Source organism: Pseudomassariella vexata (genome assembly GCF_002105095.1).
Source record: "Pseudomassariella vexata strain CBS 129021 chromosome Unknown BCR38scaffold_1, whole genome shotgun sequence".
Lineage (NCBI taxonomy): Eukaryota > Fungi > Ascomycota > Sordariomycetes > Amphisphaeriales > Pseudomassariaceae > Pseudomassariella > Pseudomassariella vexata.
Genome location: NW_024467956.1, coordinates 1,211,154 through 1,232,056, shown reverse-complemented (window position 1 = coordinate 1,232,056; position 20,903 = coordinate 1,211,154). Strand labels below are relative to the sequence as shown.

Genomic DNA, 20,903 nt, shown 5'->3' with positions numbered 1-20,903 from the left:
ATCCATCAATCTTCCTTACGAATCACCCATGGTGGATCGGCGTCAACGCACAGTGGAATTTGGCAATTTCCTGTTCACAAGATCGATCCGCTTATTGTCGTCATCGTTGATGCCATGCGTTGCCAATGTGTGCGGACGGATAGCGTAACTGTTCCCCGCAAAATTGTGAGCCCAGTATTAGTAGTATCAGATCAGACTGAACCAACCCAGCCACCGCAGCTGCCCAGCTCTTGAGATGCAGATAGCCGGAAAGACGACACTCGGGGCAGTTTATTTCGATCAATTACGACTGATTGAAATGACGTCTCAACTCGCTTGCAATCCACATATAGCCAGACGAAAATTACAGATGCGCCCAGGTGCTGCATGATCTAGACCCAATATTCATGGTGAGGCAGAATGGGTCCCGCAGCCCGCTACAGCTCAATCAAGCTTCGCCAAGCTCAAATAGTCGCAAGGCGGGGCCGAGGGGTCCGACTCCGAATCATCCCCGAGTGGACTCCGGCGAGATGCCGAACCCACTCTCCCGAGCATGCTCCAGATGAAGTAACTGCCTTGGTCTTGGAACCAATAGAGGGCCGCCGCAAGCCGAATAGCGGATTGCGGGGTGTTCCATGAAGTCACGTTGACAACATGTCGGGTCAAGCGTGTTTTTGGCATACTTTCTTTACCGTCCAGGCCGGACGACCTTAGCCAAGAAGGGACGCGCCATCTATCGAAGTGCGGGGCTGGCTGTGTGTGTAGCTACGGCTCCTCAAGCTTCTACTACTACGCGACATCACCAAAGCCGCCTTCGAGCTTGCCATTGTGTAACAGGAATGAGGTTGAATGGCGGAATGGCTGGATGGATGGATGGATGAATGCAGGTCCTCCCAGACATCGGGCCATTAGATCATGGAGACGCAGCAACAACGCACGCCAGAGCGCCAGAGGTTCCATTGAAGACGCTTGCATCTGCTATGCGGGTTTTATTATACCACCACAGACCGCATCTCTCTCCATCTACCCATAGAGACCCCCGCCGTAACAACCCTTTCGGCCAAAGTACCCTTACTTGCCCTCCTCGCAGGCTGTGTGTGATCCATGATTCCCTGGCCCCTTCACCCTGACCACATCGTATAAAGACCGTCACGGGTTCCGAGTCTGATTCAGCCTACCTGCCAACCTCGGAAACCTTGCCTGCTCTTTACAAATACCTTTCTACGCCAGTGCCTCGAAACGGCGTCTCCTCTCGACTCCGCGTATTCATCATCAACAACAACAACAACAACAGCAACAAACCTGTTCAACGCACCACTCGAAAGCCTACTGCTTCTGTGTTCAACTCTTAATTCATAAAACCGTCAAGATGGTACGCTTATTATTATCCCATTCTCTCCGGCCTGTGACACGTTGTCCCGTGGCATCCAAACGGGGGTTTTCTTCAACTTCATCTTCTCTTATCACCAGCACCCGAGCCTCCTCGTCGTCGTCGTCGCCGCTGCGGGCTAGTGTGACGTTACGCCCAGCTCTGGCATCCAAGGCCACGACGAGCTGCTCGCCCCTCTCGCGGTCGCCATTGGCATTGGGAGGAGGAGGAGGAGGTCCGTCATCGATTCGCTTGCTGACTGGTCAACGTGAAAAGGTCAAGGTTCTGCTCGTCCTGTATGACGGTGGCACGCACGCCGAAGAGGTACGTAAGACACTTACTTCCAACCCGCTCTCCCATCCATCCAATCATGCGCTCGCAACCGTCAACCACCAACATTTGCCCCTCCGCACCTCGTTGCTGCTGCTGCACGGTTGCGGCCCAATGGCGGGGGTTCGGAAAGTTGCATATTGGAGAAAAGCAGTTAGAATTGAATGACGGCAGATGCGTGCGCTGACGTGTGGGGTAAATTGACTCTAGGTCCCCGAGTTGCTGGGCACCACTGAGAACGAGCTTGGCATCCGCAAATGGCTCGAAGACCAAGGCCACACGCTCGTCACCACATCGGACAAGGAGGGCGAGAACTCGACCTTTGACCGGGAGCTGGTGGACGCCGAGGTCATCATCACAACGCCGTAAGCATTTACCCTTCGCTGGTTCCATGACCACAACACGCTCGACGAACCCCCCACCCCGGACTAACGTGCTATTGAATTGAACAGCTTCCACCCGGGGTACCTCACAGCCGAGCGTCTGGCCAAGGCTAAGAAGCTCAAGCTGGCCATCACGGCTGGTATCGGATCAGACCATGTTGACCTCAACGCAGCCAACGTAACTAACGGCGGCATCACCGTGGCCGAGGTGACGGGCTCCAACGTGGTGTCGGTGGCAGAGCATGTCGTCATGACGATCCTGATCCTGGTGCGCAACTTCGTGCCCGCGCACGAGCAGATCGAGGCCGGCGACTGGAACGTGGCGGCAGCGGCCAAGAACGAGTTCGACCTCGAGGGCAAAGTGGTGGGCACCGTGGCGGTGGGCCGGATCGGTGAGCGCGTGCTGCGCCGCCTCAAGCCCTTCGACTGCAAGGAGCTCCTCTACTACGACTACCAACCGCTCAAGCCCGAGATCGAGAAGGAGATCGGTTGCCGCCGCGTCGAAGACCTCGAAGACATGCTCTCCCAGTGCGACGTCGTCACCATCAACTGCCCCCTGCATGAGAAGACCCGCGGTCTCTTCAACAAGGACCTCATCTCCAAGATGAAGCCCGGCTCCTGGCTCGTCAACACGGCCCGCGGTGCCATCGTCGTCAAGGAGGACGTTGCTGAGGCACTCAAGTCGGGTCACCTCCGCGGCTACGGAGGTGACGTCTGGTTCCCCCAGCCCGCGCCCCGCGAGCACGTCCTCCGCACCGCCAAGAACCCCTTCGGCGGCGGCAACGCCATGGTCCCCCACATGTCGGGCACCTCGCTCGACGCCCAGAAGCGTTACGCCGACGGCACCAAGTCCATCCTCCAAAGCTACCTGTCGGGTAAGCACGACTACCGCCCCGAGGACCTCATCGTCACGGCTGGTGACTACGCCACTAAGGCGTACGGCCAACGTACCAACAAGAAATAAGGGGTCAGCAATGATGAGGACGGTGTTGAAATGCTAATGACTTGGACAAAGCGGGATCGAGGGAATGTCTGTCACTAAGGCATCCCTCTTGGGCTTTTATCCCTCGCGTGTGCGCATTGCAACGGGCGTCGTGACGGGAACGAGATGAACTTTCAAGTATCCAGCACCCCCGGGTTTAGCGCTGTGGCGAACTGTATGACAGATAGCTTAGCAATCAGATGTTTCCAACAGAAATCAAACCACATCTTTGATATGGGGTGGACGCCAAATCAGTTGATCCTACTTGTGAATAGAGGAAGGAGATGTCTGACTGACACGCCAGTTTAACCCTAGTTATTTTAGCTTAGCCGCCGGCCTCGCACGTACTACGTCGTCTCGCCCTTCCCTTCTAGGGGCCTCCTACATTTTGATCTCGGCTCGCCCTACCTTCAACGCTTTCTTCACCGTCCCGAGATATATCACTCAACTAGCAATGTCCGTTCCGCGATGTCGGAGTGTGACCACGGTCCGGAATCATCGCCCACAAAGTATACCCACTTATACCAGAAGCGGTACAGTCACACCATTAGAAATCCAACTCGGAGACTTTCTATTACCCGTGCCACACCCCACTTATTTCGGATTCGCTTGAGCTCACCAACTTGGCCAGTTTTTCGACGGATTTCAACCTTCAATTAGAATCTACGTAATAACCGCCAACCAAGGCCTGTCTCGAAGACATCTGTAGGCTGTAATTGGCCTGTCAATCGACGTCTTCTAGCTTCTTTTGCGGCATCAGAAAAGCTCTTTTTGGCTACTCTACGTAGTCCTTCATGATACTTGGCGAGAACTCTCTGTGCTTTAGCTACCTCATCTTCAACCTTCCTCTTCACCATCTCTCTACCTTCTGCAACGGATAAAGCTCCACCAGATTGAAGATGATAGTTCTTCGTAGCGCGCCGTTGTTTTGATATACGTTCGGCGTACTTTGTACGACTAAGATCGCGCTTAGTCTGTATAAGCTCGGTCGCATTAACGAGGGACCCTTTAACAAAGCGACTAAGTCGATAGGCTAGATCTGGACTAATACCAAGCTCTGGATCAGTAAGACAGTTCGTAATCTTGCTAACTACTTTATTAATTTGTCACTTCGCTGGTAGATAAGTCCCGATTTGAGCCTCGCCCACTTGCGTCGGTGACGAGTCGCGGGTTCGAATCCTGCAGCTGACACACAAGGGGGTTTAGTCAACCCTTATGGCGCGCTGCCCACCTTGTTGACTTCGCCTACCTAGCGATAATAGGGAGATTGGTGCAGTTTAGGATTACGAGCATCCTAGCCAGTCGACCGTCAAGCACTACGTCGGCGGAATATAACTCGACAGCCGGTCCAGAATTCGAATCGTTAATCCGGCCCCTTATCGGACCTCGCCTATCCGATAACGCTCGTCGGCGAACCCGTCCCCTCACGATAGAAGGCGCGCAGCACGCCCTCTCGCCGCGATTCTTGCGAGCGTCTAGACCACGTTACGGTCTATCCACTTGAGCGTATGGTTGAGATGTATACGCTCGACGAGAACCCCAATTAGCAGATACTACGACTTGTCGCGACAAAAAAAATAGTCGAGCATCTTCTGCACATCAGCAGCATCCCACCCCTGAGGACGAATTTAAGTGCCACGTTACCACACTTATCGGTAGTTCAGGCAGGGGTTGTAGCACAGACTTAGGGAGGGACAGGAGGTTTAGTAGTCGTTTGGCTACAAGTTTACCTGTATAACCGCCCGACGCGGCTTAAGGGCCCGCTATATCATCTATAGCCCCTTAAGGGAGTACTTGTAGAGGTACCGAGGGTTAACACCTACGGCGTATTTAATATTATTTTTTTATTAATTTGTCGAAAAGTAGTAGGTGTGCCTTCATATGACGAAGATGAAGGGGCTGGTGATGGTGATGGCGTCTTTGGTATACGTTCTTCAATCTCTTGTAGTATTGGATGAGGGTAAAATGGATATATACCGGTTTTCTTGAAGGCTGACTGAATAGTACTCGCTTTGAAGGTCTTTTTGCGTACATCTTCGATAATTGAGAGGAACTCTAGCTTGGTTATATTGATACATCCATCCCGTACTAGCTGATCGAGGGACTTCGCATGCCAGTGCTTATATGGCTGAAAAACAACCACATCTAGTGGCTGTAAGAGATGAGTAAGATGGGGGGGCAAGCCGAAGGGTATAATATCGTGGTCGTTGCAGTACTGGATAAACTGCTTCGTATGGTGGCTGCCGTGGCCGTCTAAGATCAATAGTCGCTTTTGACCTTTCTGCGTTTTCTTAGAGTGTTGTTCGAAGTGCATAAGCCACTCGAGAGAGATCTCGTCATTCGAATAGCCTGTATCGACCGGCCGTAGCTTCGTATCTGGATGAAGGTCTTGCGCGTACCACTGAGCCGAGTGGATAGTCCCCGTGAGTATGAGGAAAGCTGGTATTACGTCGCCAGCAGCAGAGATAGCTTCAATAGCTGTCGCTGTGTCTCTATTTTCTGGTAGGCCGAAGTAATGGGCCCTCTTGCGCTTAGTGATGATAAGTTGATCCTTACCAACACCAATCCGGAAGCCAGTCTCGTCCATATTCCAGAGATCAGAGGGATCGATTCCTTCTTCCCGGAGGACTCTCTCAAGCCGTGTAAAATACTCCCGTATAGTGTCGAGATTTTCAGCAGTCTGGCGGTTTGAATGGAGCTTCCGCTGGGAAGCGTGGAAGTAGCTATGGCGCTTGAGGAAACGTGTAGTCCAGTTTGATCCGACTGTTGTTGGTGGCTGATTTGGTAGAACCTTGACTCTCTCACGTAATATCGTATTTGCAGCGTCGGTAACGAATTCTACGCGAACCGCAAGATTGATCCTATCAAGGCGGTCGATGTAATTACAGAGGGCCTTTTCTTCGGCTTCAGATAGTAGTTTGTTGAGTCCTCCGTGGTTCTTAGTCTTCCCAGCTTGCTTGACGCGGTATCGGAGGGTCTCGCGTTTTACGCCGCTTTCTCGCGCAATCTTGGCAATTTTGGCTTGAGGATGCTCTTGCATGTAGAGGACGGCTTCCTGTAGCTGTGAGTCCATTGCGATTGGAAAAATCTAATGAATTGACGAAGATAGGATAGGTTGAAGTTGAAAGTGTCGAAAAACTGGCCAAGTTGGTGGTGAGCACCAACTTAGGTTGGTGAGCTCAAGCAAATCCGAAATAAGTGGGGTGTGGCACGGGTACTGCAGGCCTCAGAGTCGCGCAAACACTAAGAAGCTAAACCCGCCATGACCTTTCTAGTCCGAGGTTGCTCTGTAAGCGAGGTCGAGGTTTGATATTCTTTTTTGTGCGTTTCTTTTCTTTGCTTTGTAATTGAGGTCGAGGCTTGGAATTATCCTGTCTTATCTCTCTGCGTTGCATGTTAATACTTAAGTCTTGAAGAATATGGCTAACAAGACGAAAATGCATCTCCATCATCCACATCAACATTGCATGGAACCAATACCAGGCTCTCACGAAAGTACATTCGAAAACGCTTCGGTCCTAGTCAACCAAGCAGCATTGTGAAAAGGGAGAAAAAAACTTGTCATAAGCAGCCTCGCCTCACTTGATATCAAACATCTACACTACTACTCCTGAACCCCCTTGATCTTCTGATCCAGCCACAACCATGACAAAAACCGTCGTAGTCCTAGGTGCTGGACTGGCCGGGTTACCAGTCGCCCACTACCTCCTTAGCCAAACATCCAAAACCGTCCCCGACCTGCGCGTAATCCTCGTGTCCCCCAACGACGAGTTTTACTGGAACGTAGCTAGCGTCCGCTTCACCATACCCGGCCTGATACCAGACTCCAAGTACCTCTTCTCCATCCCCGAGAACTTCGCCAAGTACCCATCCTCCAAGTTCGAATTCCTCGCCGGCAAGGCCGAACGCCTCGACCCGGGCAACAACTCCGTCGTGGTCGCTTTGAACGACGGCTCACAACGTGCTCTCGGGTACCACACCGTCGTCGTGGCGACCGGATCCGACGCCAAGGACGACATGCCCTGGAAGAACGTCGGCACTAGCCAGCAGACCCGTGCCGCCATTGCACAGCTCCAGGAGGGTATCAAGAACGCTGAATCCATCGTCGTCGGCGGCGCAGGAGCAACGGGCGTTGAATTTGCCGGGGAGCTGGGATCCGAGTATGCCAAATTCGGCAAGAAGAGCGTAACGATCATCTCAAGCGAGTCTCTCCCGCTCGAGTTGCGCCTCAAAGACGGGGTGCGCGAGGCCGCCAAGAAGGAGCTCGAGAAGATGAAGATCAAGGTCATCACCGATGCCAAAGTCACGCACGTCTCCGAGTTCGGGCCCGACGGACAGAAGATACTGGAGCTTACTGCGAAGGACGGCAGCAAGACAACGCTCAAGACGGATTTGTATGTCCCCACGCACGGGGCCACGTATAATACCCAATTCGCCCCCGTCAGCATGCAAGATGCCAACAAACGCCTGCACCAAAATACATTTCTGCGCGCGCCAGGGTACGAGAATGTATTCGTGCTAGGCGACGCAGGGAATCTCGAGGTTGCGCAGGCCACTGCGTCCGAGGCGCAACTCAGGCATCTCGTCAAGCAGTTCGGGACGTACTTCGAGTCGGGCAAGGTGGAAGAGTACAAGCCCAAGGATGGAATCATGATGGGCGTCACGGTTGGACGGGACCGAGCCACCGGGCAAATGGGGAATTGGAGGGTCTTGAGTCTGATGATTTGGTGGTTTAAGGGACGGTATTTGGGGACGGATTACGCTGTGAATTATGCGGCAGGGTTGAGGACTGCCATAGGCGAGTGGGAGTAGAGTAAGGGTTGCCCAAGGCAACAGGGGCGGTGATGACGATAAAGGCCGGGATGGCAGCATTCCTCGAAGGGGGTTTCAAGGGGGGTGTATGTTTGATTTGCTTAGATTTGCTTGCACCAATTCCGCGCGTTCATATTGTTTTTGCTTTGACTTTGACTACTAGTTCTGCTTGTGCAGTATATACCAATTTCTTGTTACTCATTGCCAAAGAAACTTGGACTTATGCTAGCAACGTGCTACCTGTACCACGGCGTCTCGAACTACCTTAGCTAGGAAACAAGACACTCGTATACAACATAGTTCCGTCATGGTAGACCCAGGACAAATGTAGTGACAGAATGCCGGCATGATTACACGACAGATCACAGAAAAGAAGAAGGGAAAAAGGAAGTGAGCCACACTAAGTTTGCCTGCATGTCACTTCTCTCCTCTCTTTTGTCAACTCACTCATGCTCTTTCCAACAATAGCATATGTGAAGTTCATGAAAAGATAAGTCGGGTTGGCAATGGCTCGATCAATTCCATTATCGCTATGCGCGTCGCTATTTTCGGATGAACTCAAAACTTAGTATCTATCCTTAGCCCCGCTCCCACAGTCTCATACCCCCTTTTCAGCAGGGGCCTTGTGGCCATGCACCCGTAGGCCCCGGCCCCCATTCTCCCTCTATACTCTCGACTACGCCAGCATCCGGCCAGTTCACTTCCAATTTCTCGAGCTCGCGCTTGAAGAAATCCTGTTCCTCCTGCAGCGCCTCTCTCACATCGGCAGCCATCTTCTCGGGGTATCTCTGCACATTGCACCAGTGCGTCAGACTGCGGAGCGCTTGCTCCAACGGCAGCGCCTCCTCCACCTCGGCATCGACGTCGCTGCCGGCCAGCCACTCGTCACGCAGTTCGGGGCGGCAGTGGAGGTATACCGCCGTGATGACGCGCATGTTGCTCTGTCGCCACTTCCGGCCACAGTAGGGAACCTGGTTCTTAAATAGCTTCAAGGTGTACAGACGCAGTTCATCCTGGGGCACTTTGAGCGATTTCCGGATGATGTTGGAGGATTTGTACTGCACGAGCAGAAGATTCCGATGCGCTTTGTTTTTGCAGATCTTCTGCAGGATTCGGAGGTAGTTGATGAGGGAGAAGAAATTGCGTCGGGAAAAGTCAGTGATGGGTTCTTTTGGAAGTGGGTTAACGGGATATCCAAGCTCGTCAACTTCCGGACGAAGTGGTGCCTGGGCGTCTGGGTTTGACCCCGGCTCACTACCCTGGGCTGTGGCAGGCGTGGGCCTCGGGGGCGATTTCCGGCGTTTGATAGGTGGCGGCATGGCATCATCCTCACTTTCATCATCTGGCCCGTCTATTTCTGTTGGTTCGACGGGCTTATGGTTTGGAAGAGCCCGGAGATTGCAAAATTGAAAAAAACTGTCTTGTATTAGCAAAGAAGTCGCTGGAATGGGGACCAGCACTGCACCTGTGTTCCAATCGATCGGTCTTGCTGTCCACCACCTGCTGAACGTCTTGATGCGCAAACAGCTTGAGAACCAGAGGCAGGTAGTTAGAGTCCAGTAATAGCTGGGTCAAGTATTCGAACTTCAAGATGTCTAGGGGCTGCTGTTAGTAAGGTGCATTGAACAGGGGCATTGAATAGGGATCGGCCACTACTTACGTGAAATTTTGAACCACTTCAACAGGAGAAGAAGGGTCCCCGTCAGTGCCTTTCCCTCGATCTCACGTGCTCTCGCCTGATCGAGTTCCTCCAACGACATATCAGCAGTGTCTGTAGGGCCCAAACCGTTTGTCCCGGCAGGAGCGTCCTGGCCTCTGAACATAGGTTGCCCGCCTTGGCCCATGCGAGCATTGTTGCCCATACCGTCAGGCATGCGACCCTGCGGCATGGTAATGCATGCAGTAACATTGTAGAGAACGGCCTTCATAAGGACCATGACTACAGACTGCAGTTGGGGCAGAGCATTATCCTGCTCGATGCGTTAGCACATACTACTGCCATCCGGCTCTACAAAACGACTTACGTAAAACTTTTCGACAGCCTGAAGACGCCATTTGATAGTCTTATCGAGATTCTCGTTCGGACCGTAGTCTATATCAGGCTCTTGCGACTTCTCTGTCCTTTTCTCGATCACAGCAAGAAGCTTGTCGTCATCTACGTCATCATCGTTACCAACTGACAGAGCATCAAGATCAAGACTGTCAAGGTCGTCATCAGACGGGTCCCAGCCCCTTTCAAACTTTAGAAACCGTTCTCGTTCTTCCCAAAGTTGTCGGATGGCTCTAGTCATTCGTACTCGTTTGGAGAATAGTTCTCCGGCCTCTTTGATCGAAGTAGGGATATCGCTCCCTTCCCACTTACGACCAACCAGAAAGTCTTGCAAGCCCGCACCGCCCTTGCCACCTGCGCTGTTACTTGTGGCATCTAGAGGCGGATACATAAACGGAAAATTTTGGTTTGTTTGGTAATTCTGCTTCTTGCCACCCTTTCCGCCTACATTCGGTGATGGTGGCGGAGACGGTGCAGGGGTGGCAATATGTACTGGCTGATGCAGGATAGAAGCTCCGCCGCTTTGTGAGTTCGGCGGCGCAGGCAAAATACCGTTGGAGCCATTGTTGCGCGTGGGATGATTGGGCAACGGGGGCAAGAGCGAGGTTTTATCTGCTTCTAGTGGTAAGGGCAGCTGTGGTGGAACATACGCTGGGTATTTCGAAGATATTTCCTGTCGGAAGACATGATAGTCTAACGGAGATGCAGTGATGATGTCGTTGTCTTTATCATCAGCCGAAGTCTCACTAAGCGCCTTCTTGGTTTCTGCGATCTCTTCGGTTCCTCCAAATACCACGAGAATGCATTTCCAGAGCAATAGCAGGGACTGGCGGGCATCAGTAAACTCAGCCCCTCGATAGTTGGTAGATGTACTTACCTGAGTCATAGGTATCAAAGTACCGTCCATCCACCTCATTTTAGCCACGACATCCAACATGTAAGACGCAATGTTGGGGTTCAATTCTACTAGTACACGTTAACCGGGGCCGGACTGTGATGGATTACGATACTCACGTAATTTTTCCCGCACCCAAGCCATACCCTTTCGATCATTCAATACCTCCTGTATGGTCATATACATGATAGTCATTAAGTTCATCAATTCGTCCTGGGTTTCCTGGATATTATCGGGCGGCGATCTCGGCGACTCTACAGCCCTGTTATAATTGTCAGCATATCAGACGAGAAAAGGGGCCGGTAGTAGCATACCACAATACGTCGAGAGCATTCTGCATAGCCGTCCACACAACGGGCAGGCCGTCTAGTTGGGCAACCAACTTGATGCCAGCCTTCATTGCCGCCAGCTGGTCGGGGGCAGCAGCGCTCCGAAGCTTCGACTTGTCACCGTAAGGTGGGGTGCCGGCGGTATCACTCCATCGTCCCAAGACAATATACATGATCCTGCCCACCGCAGCTGCGCGGGGGGCATTCTGGTTCGTCTTGATTTGCTCGAGAGCGCTGCGCACGAAGGTGGATCTAATGTCGTCGGTTGCCTCATCCCATTCCATGTATTCGTGCTTAGATCCGACATCCTGCTCCCATTGAGCTTCAAAGCCTCGTTGCGCCGTGTTAAGTCGCACCCATTGCCAGAACTGATAGACGAACCACTCGTCGATCTCTTCAGCATGCGGCCCCGTGTCGGAATAGACGAAGTCGTATGCCACTGCCTCGGTGCGGGGGAATTCTGAGACAATGAGGCGGAGCTGGGCCAGAGACAGAGAATCGGGCAGCTGGTTTCCCTGCGGAGGTTGGGGCGGCGGGATGGACATGGAATTCCTCTGTAGGCCCGGTCGAACTGGCGGTTGGCCTGAGGTTGGATGGGTCGGTCCGGATGTACCTTCGGCGGCGACTCCTGTATCCGCTACATCCACAGGCCCTTTAGACCCATCGGGCATGTCGCTGCCGGCTTTCGATGTCCACAGCGAATTCATTGTACCGATACCGGGTGGTGGGCAGCTAGCTGGTACGACTTGAAGGGTGCATTTTAGCGTCTGTAACTGTACAACCTCTCCGTATGCTGTTCAAAGCTTCTCGGTAGGTATTGCGCGATGCGATGCCGTGTTGCGAATTATAAGGAAGCTTTCGGACTACCATGCCAATCAATTGTTGGTGGGATGAATGTCCACGCCCGACGCGCAACAGCTCTCACCTAATCGATAAGTCGGTCCGGTCCAATTGGCGCCGCCCAAGCTACCTACGAGTGCATGTGCACAGACCAGGAGAGCTTACGCCCGCCCAACAGATCCGTACGTGTAAAGCAAGGAAGGTGCCAGCTAGCCGGGGGGTGTTTTTCTATTTAGATTGTCTAGTCATCTCAAGCATTCATGGACAGACACACTTCATTGGCCCAAGGCATGAGTATTACAAAGGAGCCACCGTTAAATTTCGAAGGGTTCTCACTTTAACTCAGTCTCTCTTCGTCTCCACGCAGGGGTGGTTTCCCGACTGCTACCTGCCTCCGACACCGCCTCACCTCTGGCCAGCTTCTTCTCCCTTTCCTTCGCTCTGCGCTTGAGTTTCTTCTGCCGATTCAGCCTCTTCTTCTTATCCTTCAAGTGCTCCTCCTTGACCGCTAATTTCAGCTTGACAGCTTCCTCTTTCTCCTTCCATTCCTTCTCGCGAGTCCGCAGAATTATCCTCCGTTTCTTTCCCGGCCTCTTCCTCTTCTCATCCGTTGCCCCGTCATCGCCGTTCTTGGATTTTGAAATGGGCCTTTGGCTACGATCATCCTTGAGAGTGATGCTCGTGACCCTCCACGGCTTCTCCAGCCCCCATCGCCTCCGCTTGGCGTCCTGCAAAATGTAGTCCGCACTCACAGAGGTCACCCTGAACCTCCTCGCGGCCTCGTCATCCGGTCCGTCGGAGATGTAGTATGATTGCGGTCGCCTGGGAACGACAAACCCGCCGTCTGCGCCGTCTTCGCCTGGCACATTTCGACGCTTGAGCAGCACGGTCTGACCAGGTTCCTGGTTACGAAAGAGACGAAATTCAAATATCGTTTCAGGCTCTTCAGCATATGCCCTCTTGCCTTCTGTATCTTCTGCGGGAGCCTCAGTCTCTGCAGGTGCGATTTCTTCAGATGGTGAAAAGTCAAAATCCATCAAGCCCACCAACTGCGCGTTTAATTGCGCTCGCAGGTCTGCTTCGGCCTGTTCGTCTTGACTGATATCATCTTCGGATGCCGAATCGTATAGATCCTCACGGCGAACCCTGTTCCTGGTCAGTTGAGGTCTTGTTCATGAGTTGGTCGCGGGGACTCACCGTTTCGCATCAGACACCACCTCAAACATGATTGAGTGCGGAACAGGTATCACCAATGATATATCATGTAATCTTCTAGAAGGGAAAATTAGGAGCTTTACGCTGTTCAATGTGCAGCGAAACACCAAACGTATTTGGTTTGTGCGACGTTGTGAGATGGAAAACTGACCGGCTAATCGTCGTAAGAGGTAGGTTCCACTCGAGCTGAAGTACAGTTCGCAGGCAAGCGCGAGCGACTGCAAAGGACGTTGCCAGCTGTTTGGCAGGCCATTACCGGCCGCGCCGGCCAGCCAGTATGAATTTCAGCTCATAGCTCCTCGCACTCACTGCTTGCATGAATGAAGGAAGTGGCCGCAGCTGAGCTGTGCCGTCTTGCGTGACCCGAAGAACGTTTGATTGTTTCAGTCTTATGAAGAGCCATTATCTTCGTACACTTTTTTCCATTTCAAAACATATGCTCAGCAGAACTCGGTAAAAGTTGCCTTGTGATCGGATCGCGGCACGAAGATTCATTCATTCCACCACCTCGACATGGGACCCGAACTAGTCGGCTGCGGCTGATACTTGGATGGGACAGTATTCGGATTATATATGTCAGATAATTTCCTCTTCTCGTGCTATGCACATCCGCATTCGTTCATGCAAGCCATCCATCCTCCATCTCACCGCGTCGAAATACCACACTCCCTCTCAACAACTTTACCGCCGTCAACCTTTCTTCACAGAGCGCCATGAGAGAATTCCGGTGAACATCTCACGACGACAAAAAAAACACAATCAAAGCATAAGCGGAAAATCAGCTTGCGCTGGGTATCTTACAACTGGATGTTGCACTCTCCGAATGATACAACTCTTCCAAACGTCAATCCCAAGAAGGCAAAGAAGGGGGCTACCAAAACAGCAAAGTGCAGGTGAAAATCATAATTTCGAAGGATTCGTTCGGGATTTACCCAACAGACACACAATAGCTGCTCTTCTGGACTACTACACTTGTCTCGCTTTTTCTTTTACAACAACGAAACAACGAAACCTTTTCTCTCCCCGCAAAACAAAATCCAATACAGATCAGACACCGCCGCCGCCACCCAAGCGCACACTAAACCACACGGTATTTGTGACTTTCAGTCAGAATTGACATAATTGGGGGATATCAGAGACAATGATGCTTTCAACCAAACGACACAAAATACAAAAACAAAAAAAAAACAAAAAAAAGGAAGAAAAACGAGCCTCCTAACTCCACCTTTGACGCCGAGCTCCTAGGACACTGCTGCTGTTGCTGTGGTCATCAGCCATGCTTGCTCCTCTCACGCTGATCCCAACAGAATCGTTGTGGTTACAGAGAAACACAACAGGTGACAGGGGGGTAATGGATGGCAACAAAACAAAAACAAAAAAATTACAAAAAAGCAGATGTCCTCCCTCCTCTCTTGATCCCCTATAAGCGACCCATGGTACCCATATTTGCAGTTTCTCCTCCCAAATTTGTTCCTTTGTTCTTTCCTCGTCTTCTTCCGGCCACAGAAACTCGTTTATTGACGGTATTTCTCTTTGGACTCTTCTGCGGTATCGTGGTGGTTGGTGAATTGGTCAATATTATACAGCGACCAGACAATATTAGACTAGTCGACGGCGTGGTCCTATCGCGGTTTCGAGACGATGCTCGTTTAGTATCTTCGTGTCGCATTTGACAGTCGAGGAACGGTTTCTGTCTCCTCTTCATGTCGGGTTCCAGTTGTAATGGTTCAATGTGTTGGCGTAACCCCCTGCAGCTTGCGAGTGCTCGCCTTTCAGGGGAGGCATGCTGTGGCTGGACTTGTATTGCTCGGGATAGCCGTACGGCCTGCTTTCTGAGCTGTGGTACGTGGCACCCGGCTCGCCGGCGGTGGTAGTCCATGAGTTGGTCGGCGGGTAGTAGTCGCGAGGGGGCGGAGGTTGCGAATGTGCGGCTGAGCCGCTGTCGGCCCCGCTGTAGGTTGAGGAGCTCATCTCGTTGTGGTTATTACTATTAACAGGGACGTACGACGTCCCGTAGCGGTATTCGGAGGTGTCATTATTCGTCACCGAGCTGCTGCTGTGCACAGACGGGTGGCTGTTATGTCGAGGGCTTTTCGACGGCCTTGGGTTGCTGTCCACGTATCGCGGCACGTTCAAATTGTGGTCGGATCCGCTGCCGACTGAGGTGGCAGATACCGACATCTGCGGTGGAGCGGACGTGCCTTGGACGTAGGCATACTGCGTTCGTATCGCCGGTTGCTGCTCGTTGCCCACCAAGGAGAGTTGTACCGATGGCATGGAAGTTGGAATCGGCATCTCTTGGGGCTCGGCCGTGTAGTTGGAGTTTCCTGAAAGTGGCATTTTCTGGTAAGAATCTGCGGCCATGCTCGACGTCGGGTAGCTTGTTGTTGTGGACGTCGACATCTGCGACATGGGAAGCTGACCAGGTGGGCTCCAATTCGGGTAAGAACTGACAGGCTGTCAGTTAGGCTTCTCGGCCATGGGAGGAAAGGGAAGTAACGTTGGGTGGCTCTAGGAGAAAACATACGTGGACCTCATCGCCATCGGACTGCCCGGTAACTTGGAGGCGTTGAAAGTGAAAGCCGTTCGTGGGAGCTCGAGGTTCAACCCCCTCAGCTTGGAGTCTTGGGGCTTGACCGCCAACGGTCCAGCGACAATTCCGAGTCCTGTTTCCACGAGAGCTTGCCCTCTTGATCCCGCGCTTGAGCCCAGCAGGGGGATTTCCTTGCGCGCTTGGAAGTTCCTAGGACTCCGACCCCGAACCACAATCGGTGCGGTTTGGGCTTCCGTCAACACCACTTTGGATCCGTTTGCCAATGTCCCGACAACCTTCAAGTGAAGTACAAAGTGCTGCTGAAGTTCCTTTCGTCGGCCATTGTTGGCGGTCGCACTGGACTATGATTAGCGTCGTTTCACACGCAAGTCGAGATTAGCCACATACATTCTGAACTGCAGCCGCCGCCAGCCGATGGGGTACACGGCATATTCGCCTTCTGCCTCGGCTCCGTCGTCCTGGAAGGGGATTAGGGGTAGTGAAGGCGGCTCTTGGTCTGGGCTTTGGGGCATTTCTGGGGAGTTTGGCGGTGGCGTTTTCCACGGAATCACGATGAGTCGCACAGGGTGTCCGTCAACCGACTCGATTGCCGAAATGGTTACTTCGGTGCTGCTCACTGGCACCGTCTCTCCCGTCTCGGCCAGCACAACCGACAGCTGCCCTCGGGGCGTTATCAGGGAGCCACTAATTTGAAACAGGTTGCGCCGGTAGCAGGTAAGCTCTGGTTGCAGGATGGACCCATCGTTGCCGCTCGAGGGCATCTCGGAGAGGAAGAACATGCCGTGAAGTTGCGCCGAAAGCTCCAGCTGGTGCACACGGCTGTGCTGGTCGACGATGGTGTGCTTGTCCTGGACCCTTCGGAAGGAAAGCAGCTTGTGGTCATGGTTGACTGTGAGCTTGGAGCCATCGTCTCGGAGGTCCTGGACGATCTCCTGGTACGGAGGGTGGTCGTTTTGTTGGTACGGCCGCTTTAGGTTGGGGAAACTGTGGTGTTGTGTCAAGGACGAATGCGGGTGTCTATCGAAAGCATCGGGTTCCTCCTGGGCATATCTCTGGTATGGATGCTGGTGTTCTACGGCTGGGTGGCTACTACTCCTCCGGTCTTGATAATGTTGCTGTTGCGATGACGCGGCCGACGAGTGCGGCATGGCGGATTCCATAGTGTTGGGAAAGCGAGTTGGCAACGGCATTGTTGGACCGCCATAGTTGGGCCAGATACTAGTATGCGCTGGCTCCGGCTTCAACTCTGCCATGGTCGCCGTTAAAGTCGCGGTGGTTGACATGGGAACATAGCTCTCCAGGTTCGGCCCCCAGTATCAAAAAAAGAAGAGAACCAAGACCAGCAAGCTAGCAATCAAGCGAATACTCCTCTGATGACAAGCCGTTGGGTTGGTGTATTTGATGGATGTGACGGCGGCAGAGGAACAACCCAAGACTTAATTCCCTCCCGTGTGAGTTATGCCGTGTTATTAGAGAATGAAAGGTGGTGGCGGGAAACAAATGATGGAATAGAGTGAGCATAAGAATAGCTAACGTTGCAGGGCAGAGTGTACTTGTATGTGGGATGATAGGCTCCGGTAGATGGCCAATCGGAGGAGAGTCTTCGTGCAATCCGCGGCACTGAAAACTAACATTGAGGGGCCTTGTTAAAGGCGGACGGGTCGACAGGCCAGGGGGTGCAGGCAAAGAGACCAAGCCAAGGCCCAAGTGCTAAGAGAAGCGACTTGGGGGTCTGGCACAGACTCTGGTCGACTGGAGTGACTTGAGTGACTTGAGTGACTTGAGTACCTTCTGCAAGTTAGAGTACAGTGCATGCAACCCGAACTGGGAAGGAGACGGAGGCAATGGCGATCTGGCAGGGGACGTGGTCCAGATAGTTTTCGGTAGCCTGCCAGGGAGTGTGAGTGACGGACCACACTTTCAGGACCTTCGATATCGCCTAGGTACACGGTCGACGATCGTTTTTCCTGGTCGGTTGGAACGCGAACTTGAGACCAGCAGCCCGTAGCAGATGACAGAGGTGCTCGAGAGTAGAGGTCTCGATATTATGCAAAAGATGAATGGGCAGATCAGGAACCTCAAGCGGCTATCATGTGTTTATTTGACTTTTTTAAGGCAAGAGAGGATACGGGGGGGGGGGGTTTGCAACTCCACGTGAACGGAATATCTCTCCACGGTAGAACCCACCACCATCGAGTTATCGTCCTCTCACGGACGAAAGTACAGCAGTACCTGCTTACCTCTTCCAGCACGATTACAGCCAGGGCCCCAGTACCAGTGTGTGAAGCACTTTCAAGTGACGGGCAATATGTGGAGTGGTGAGAGAAAGGAACATGCCTAGAGAAAGGGCATGGCATGGATCATCTAGAGACCACCCCCAGCAGCAGCTTTACCTAGCTTCTCGCTGCTAGTCAAGATTTGGCCCGCAAGACCCCTTGCCCACCCTCGGCAGCTTCTGTTTTTTGCACTAAGCCAATGCCTGTCTGCCTGCCCTGGCCCCCAACAGGGTGCTCTGATTAGTTGGCAAATCCTCCGACGGCTTTGCCAGCGTCCAGGCCCGCAAATTTGTAGAACAGCCGTTGGACAGACGCGCCCGCTCCAGAGTGCAAAGGGAATGGTGTGTGGGCAGGGGAGCAGGGCATGGGAGCCTGGCCGCAAAAAATCGGTTCACGAGATTGCCATTGACTAGGGTCAGGGGTGTTTTGGCGGGGATCCAGTAAGCTCGCTTCGAGAGAGTGAAGAGCAGAGGAGAGCACAGCAATTTGTACCGAGCCGATAGAAATAAAATAAGACAGACAGAAAGACGGAGAGATGCTTAAACTCAACCCCGTAACGAAAGAAAGCCGCGAATTACTATCATGTAATTTTCTCTTTTTCCTGCTTGGTTGATTATTCAATCTCAATCTCCCTTGACTATTAGGCTTTGCTAAGTGATATGACCATTGTCGGCTCTACGAACCCAAACTGGGAACAAAAAGGCTTTGCGAATCTCGCTTGGCCTGCTAATGGTGCGCCTAGGCCTAAGGGCAAATAATTCAACACCATTATACCTGCCGTAACGATCAAGAGTCGCGCGCGAGCTTGTCGCACGTGTGGAGTTGTAAGTGACCGTCACTGACTCAATGCTGAATGACCAAAAAAAACCAAATGGCATGATAGTTGCATGCCATGTTTGGTGGAGCAAGGGGGAATTGCGAACAGTCAAAGCAACAAGGCACGTATTGCCGTTACGAACATGATATCCTCAAGTAGATTTTGAGAAAGACGTATTTCTTTAGGAGTAATGACGAAAGCCGGCTATCCATCCAGACGGAACATGGCATAGGGCTGACTGCAACTCAACCACGCAGCATTGAAGACGACATTCCCAACTTTGTTTTCCGTCGTCGTAGTAATGGTACCTATGAGATCAGATCCCGTCTTTGGTGGTAGTCGAAACGAAATCCGCCCGCCACTTTTGTGAGCTCACATAAAAGCTTGGGTGGGAGGGGGTCGGGAGAAGAACACCACGTATCAACAACCATGGCGGGCCCACGAACAATTCACTGTGTGGAAATCTACTGCATAGGGAAGAGAGACAAATCATGCAAATGTAGCATACAAGTAGCCGCAACGGGCGAGACAGAACCACATCGCATGGAACATATAACTGCACAGCATGCATGGTTATGATTGTGAGAAGGGGTACTCGACGGTTCGACTGACTACTTGCTATGTAAGCTTGCATCCCGGCACCACCTAGCCAGTGTAGCTTACAGACTGAAGGACTTAGCTACTTGTACTTGAATAGCAGGCACACCAATCGACCGCTCATCTTTTCAGCAGGATGAAACGCGAAACTCGTTCATCATCACATTGTTGTTCTGACTGCAGGCTGACGCATATAAAAGAGCTCTCGAGCGGCCTTCAGGAATTCAAGGTAGGAATTTGTTTCTAAAAACAACCCTGTCTTCGCGTGGTATGATGCAACCAGAAGAGTGTTGGCTGTGGCCATCATCGTGGGTTGTGCAATGGCCGGCCGCAGCCGGAAGGAGCCCCGCCCATGTCCCTCGGTCTGTCTGCAAAAATACAAGGCTCCGTGGAGGTACTCCGTACATACCAAACAAACTCCCCTTTCCCGGCCGAGTCGCTGGCCCAAGGTCCACGGAGCTATGGTTATTGATGAATCAGGCATGTGTCAAGACTGTGTCAACATGGTAGGGTTACTACAAAGAGCGAGATGCGAAATGAGAATCGGTTATCGACGTTGCTTCGCACTCCACAAGATGCCCGAGAGGGTACCGCCGTACGTATCACAGGGGCCTTGTCAGGGGCATGGGCCGGACATTTTCTTTCCTTTCGAGCAGATCTCCCTGGAGCACCGTTGCAGTCTACAACGCCTGGTGGATTCGCAACGGCAGTCGCGATCCACCAACCCTATAGGCTCACGCCGCAAAGGGCCAGAGGTGCCATCGGCCGATTGGCCCGTAACGGGCAGGATCAAACCAAAAGCCCCTAGCCGTCCGATGTTTGGTTCGTCGTATCGTCCAGTTTCAACGACATGCCTCCCTTCTTGTTAACGACAAACAAAAAGCCCCGTCAACCTCCGAATAATCATCTGGTATATGGGTTGGGATGCCCAAACCGCAGGCCTCTCAAGACGAGGCACATGGACGGCAAGTGAAGAGCTAGCGTTTGGCAAAAGCTGCAAAACTGGCATACGCGCACAAAAAGCCACATTGGCTCTCATGGACCGCACTCGTACTCGGTCGACACAACTTACTCCGTCACAGAAAGTCCACCGGCCGCAAATGAAGTGGTGGTGGCTCTGCGTGCTTGCTTAAAAATCAAGGTGGATGTGTGATATGGGATTGAATCTGCCCAGTCTCGCAAAGCTTCGCGCGAGTAATGCAAGCCGAAATTATCCCCAGCTCTGCCATGGTCATAACGGTTCTATGGCTATATGTGGTTTAAATATAGTTGAGCCAGAGCAGTACCCCTGTCAATAGGAAGCTTGCTCAATGCCCATCACGACTCGACAAAGTTGCCGTGAACGAAACGCCCTCAGTGACAGATCATGCCATGACGACCTTGACAGGTAAAGTGGCTCTCGGCCGTGTGGTGTAATCGAGCTTGAACGTGACTCAGAACACATACATTGCTGTCGCTGCCGCGCTCTGACAATC

At 52.5% G+C, this 20,903-nt stretch overlaps 7 protein-coding genes across 7 annotated transcripts; 4 read left to right on the top strand and 3 right to left on the bottom strand.

Annotated features, from left to right (window-relative positions):
• Positions 1-1,229: 1,229 nt before the first annotated feature.
• Positions 1,230-3,261, top strand: BCR38DRAFT_5943 (formate dehydrogenase). Its single transcript, XM_040865509.1, has 4 exons — positions 1,230-1,351; positions 1,625-1,672; positions 1,889-2,043; positions 2,131-3,261. Exons 1-4 carry the CDS (start codon positions 1,349-1,351, stop codon positions 3,023-3,025), a joined length of 1,101 nt encoding a protein of 366 aa, XP_040720822.1. The 5' UTR covers positions 1,230-1,348; the 3' UTR covers positions 3,026-3,261.
• Positions 3,262-6,316: 3,055 nt separating this feature from the next.
• On the top strand, positions 6,317-8,136 carry BCR38DRAFT_416203 (uncharacterized protein). The gene has a single exon (XM_040859088.1). The coding sequence runs from the start codon at positions 6,689-6,691 to the stop codon at positions 7,853-7,855; it is 1,167 nt and encodes a 388-aa protein (XP_040720821.1). The 5' UTR covers positions 6,317-6,688; the 3' UTR covers positions 7,856-8,136.
• A 330-nt stretch (positions 8,137-8,466) lies between these two features.
• Positions 8,467-11,836, bottom strand: BCR38DRAFT_330719 (required for hyphal anastomosis; the record flags this gene model as incomplete). Its single annotated transcript, XM_040854989.1, has 7 exons — positions 8,467-9,271; positions 9,321-9,450; positions 9,516-9,825; positions 9,880-10,731; positions 10,783-10,871; positions 10,920-11,062; positions 11,118-11,836. 7 exons carry the CDS (start codon positions 11,834-11,836, stop codon positions 8,467-8,469), a joined length of 3,048 nt encoding a protein of 1,015 aa, XP_040720820.1.
• Positions 11,837-12,155: 319 nt separating this feature from the next.
• Positions 12,156-13,564, bottom strand: BCR38DRAFT_416200 (uncharacterized protein). Its single transcript, XM_040859087.1, has 2 exons — positions 13,167-13,564; positions 12,156-13,115 (listed from the first exon to the last, which is right to left on the bottom strand). Exons 1-2 carry the CDS (start codon positions 13,193-13,195, stop codon positions 12,302-12,304), a joined length of 843 nt encoding a protein of 280 aa, XP_040720819.1. The 5' UTR covers positions 13,196-13,564; the 3' UTR covers positions 12,156-12,301.
• On the top strand, positions 13,371-14,404 carry BCR38DRAFT_5879 (uncharacterized protein). Its single transcript, XM_040865499.1, has one exon. The coding sequence runs from the start codon at positions 13,735-13,737 to the stop codon at positions 14,299-14,301; it is 567 nt and encodes a 188-aa protein (XP_040720818.1). The 5' UTR covers positions 13,371-13,734; the 3' UTR covers positions 14,302-14,404.
• Positions 14,405-14,885: 481 nt separating this feature from the next.
• Positions 14,886-16,991, bottom strand: BCR38DRAFT_453825 (NDT80/PhoG like DNA-binding family protein; the record flags this gene model as incomplete). The annotated part of the gene is made up of 3 exons (XM_040861638.1): positions 14,886-15,633; positions 15,712-16,074; positions 16,126-16,991. 3 exons carry the CDS (start codon positions 16,989-16,991, stop codon positions 14,886-14,888), a joined length of 1,977 nt encoding a protein of 658 aa, XP_040720817.1.
• Positions 16,992-19,600: 2,609 nt separating this feature from the next.
• On the top strand, positions 19,601-20,508 carry BCR38DRAFT_5816 (uncharacterized protein). Its single transcript, XM_040865492.1, has one exon. The coding sequence runs from the start codon at positions 19,749-19,751 to the stop codon at positions 20,295-20,297; it is 549 nt and encodes a 182-aa protein (XP_040720816.1). The 5' UTR covers positions 19,601-19,748; the 3' UTR covers positions 20,298-20,508.
• Positions 20,509-20,903: the final 395 nt, after the last annotated feature.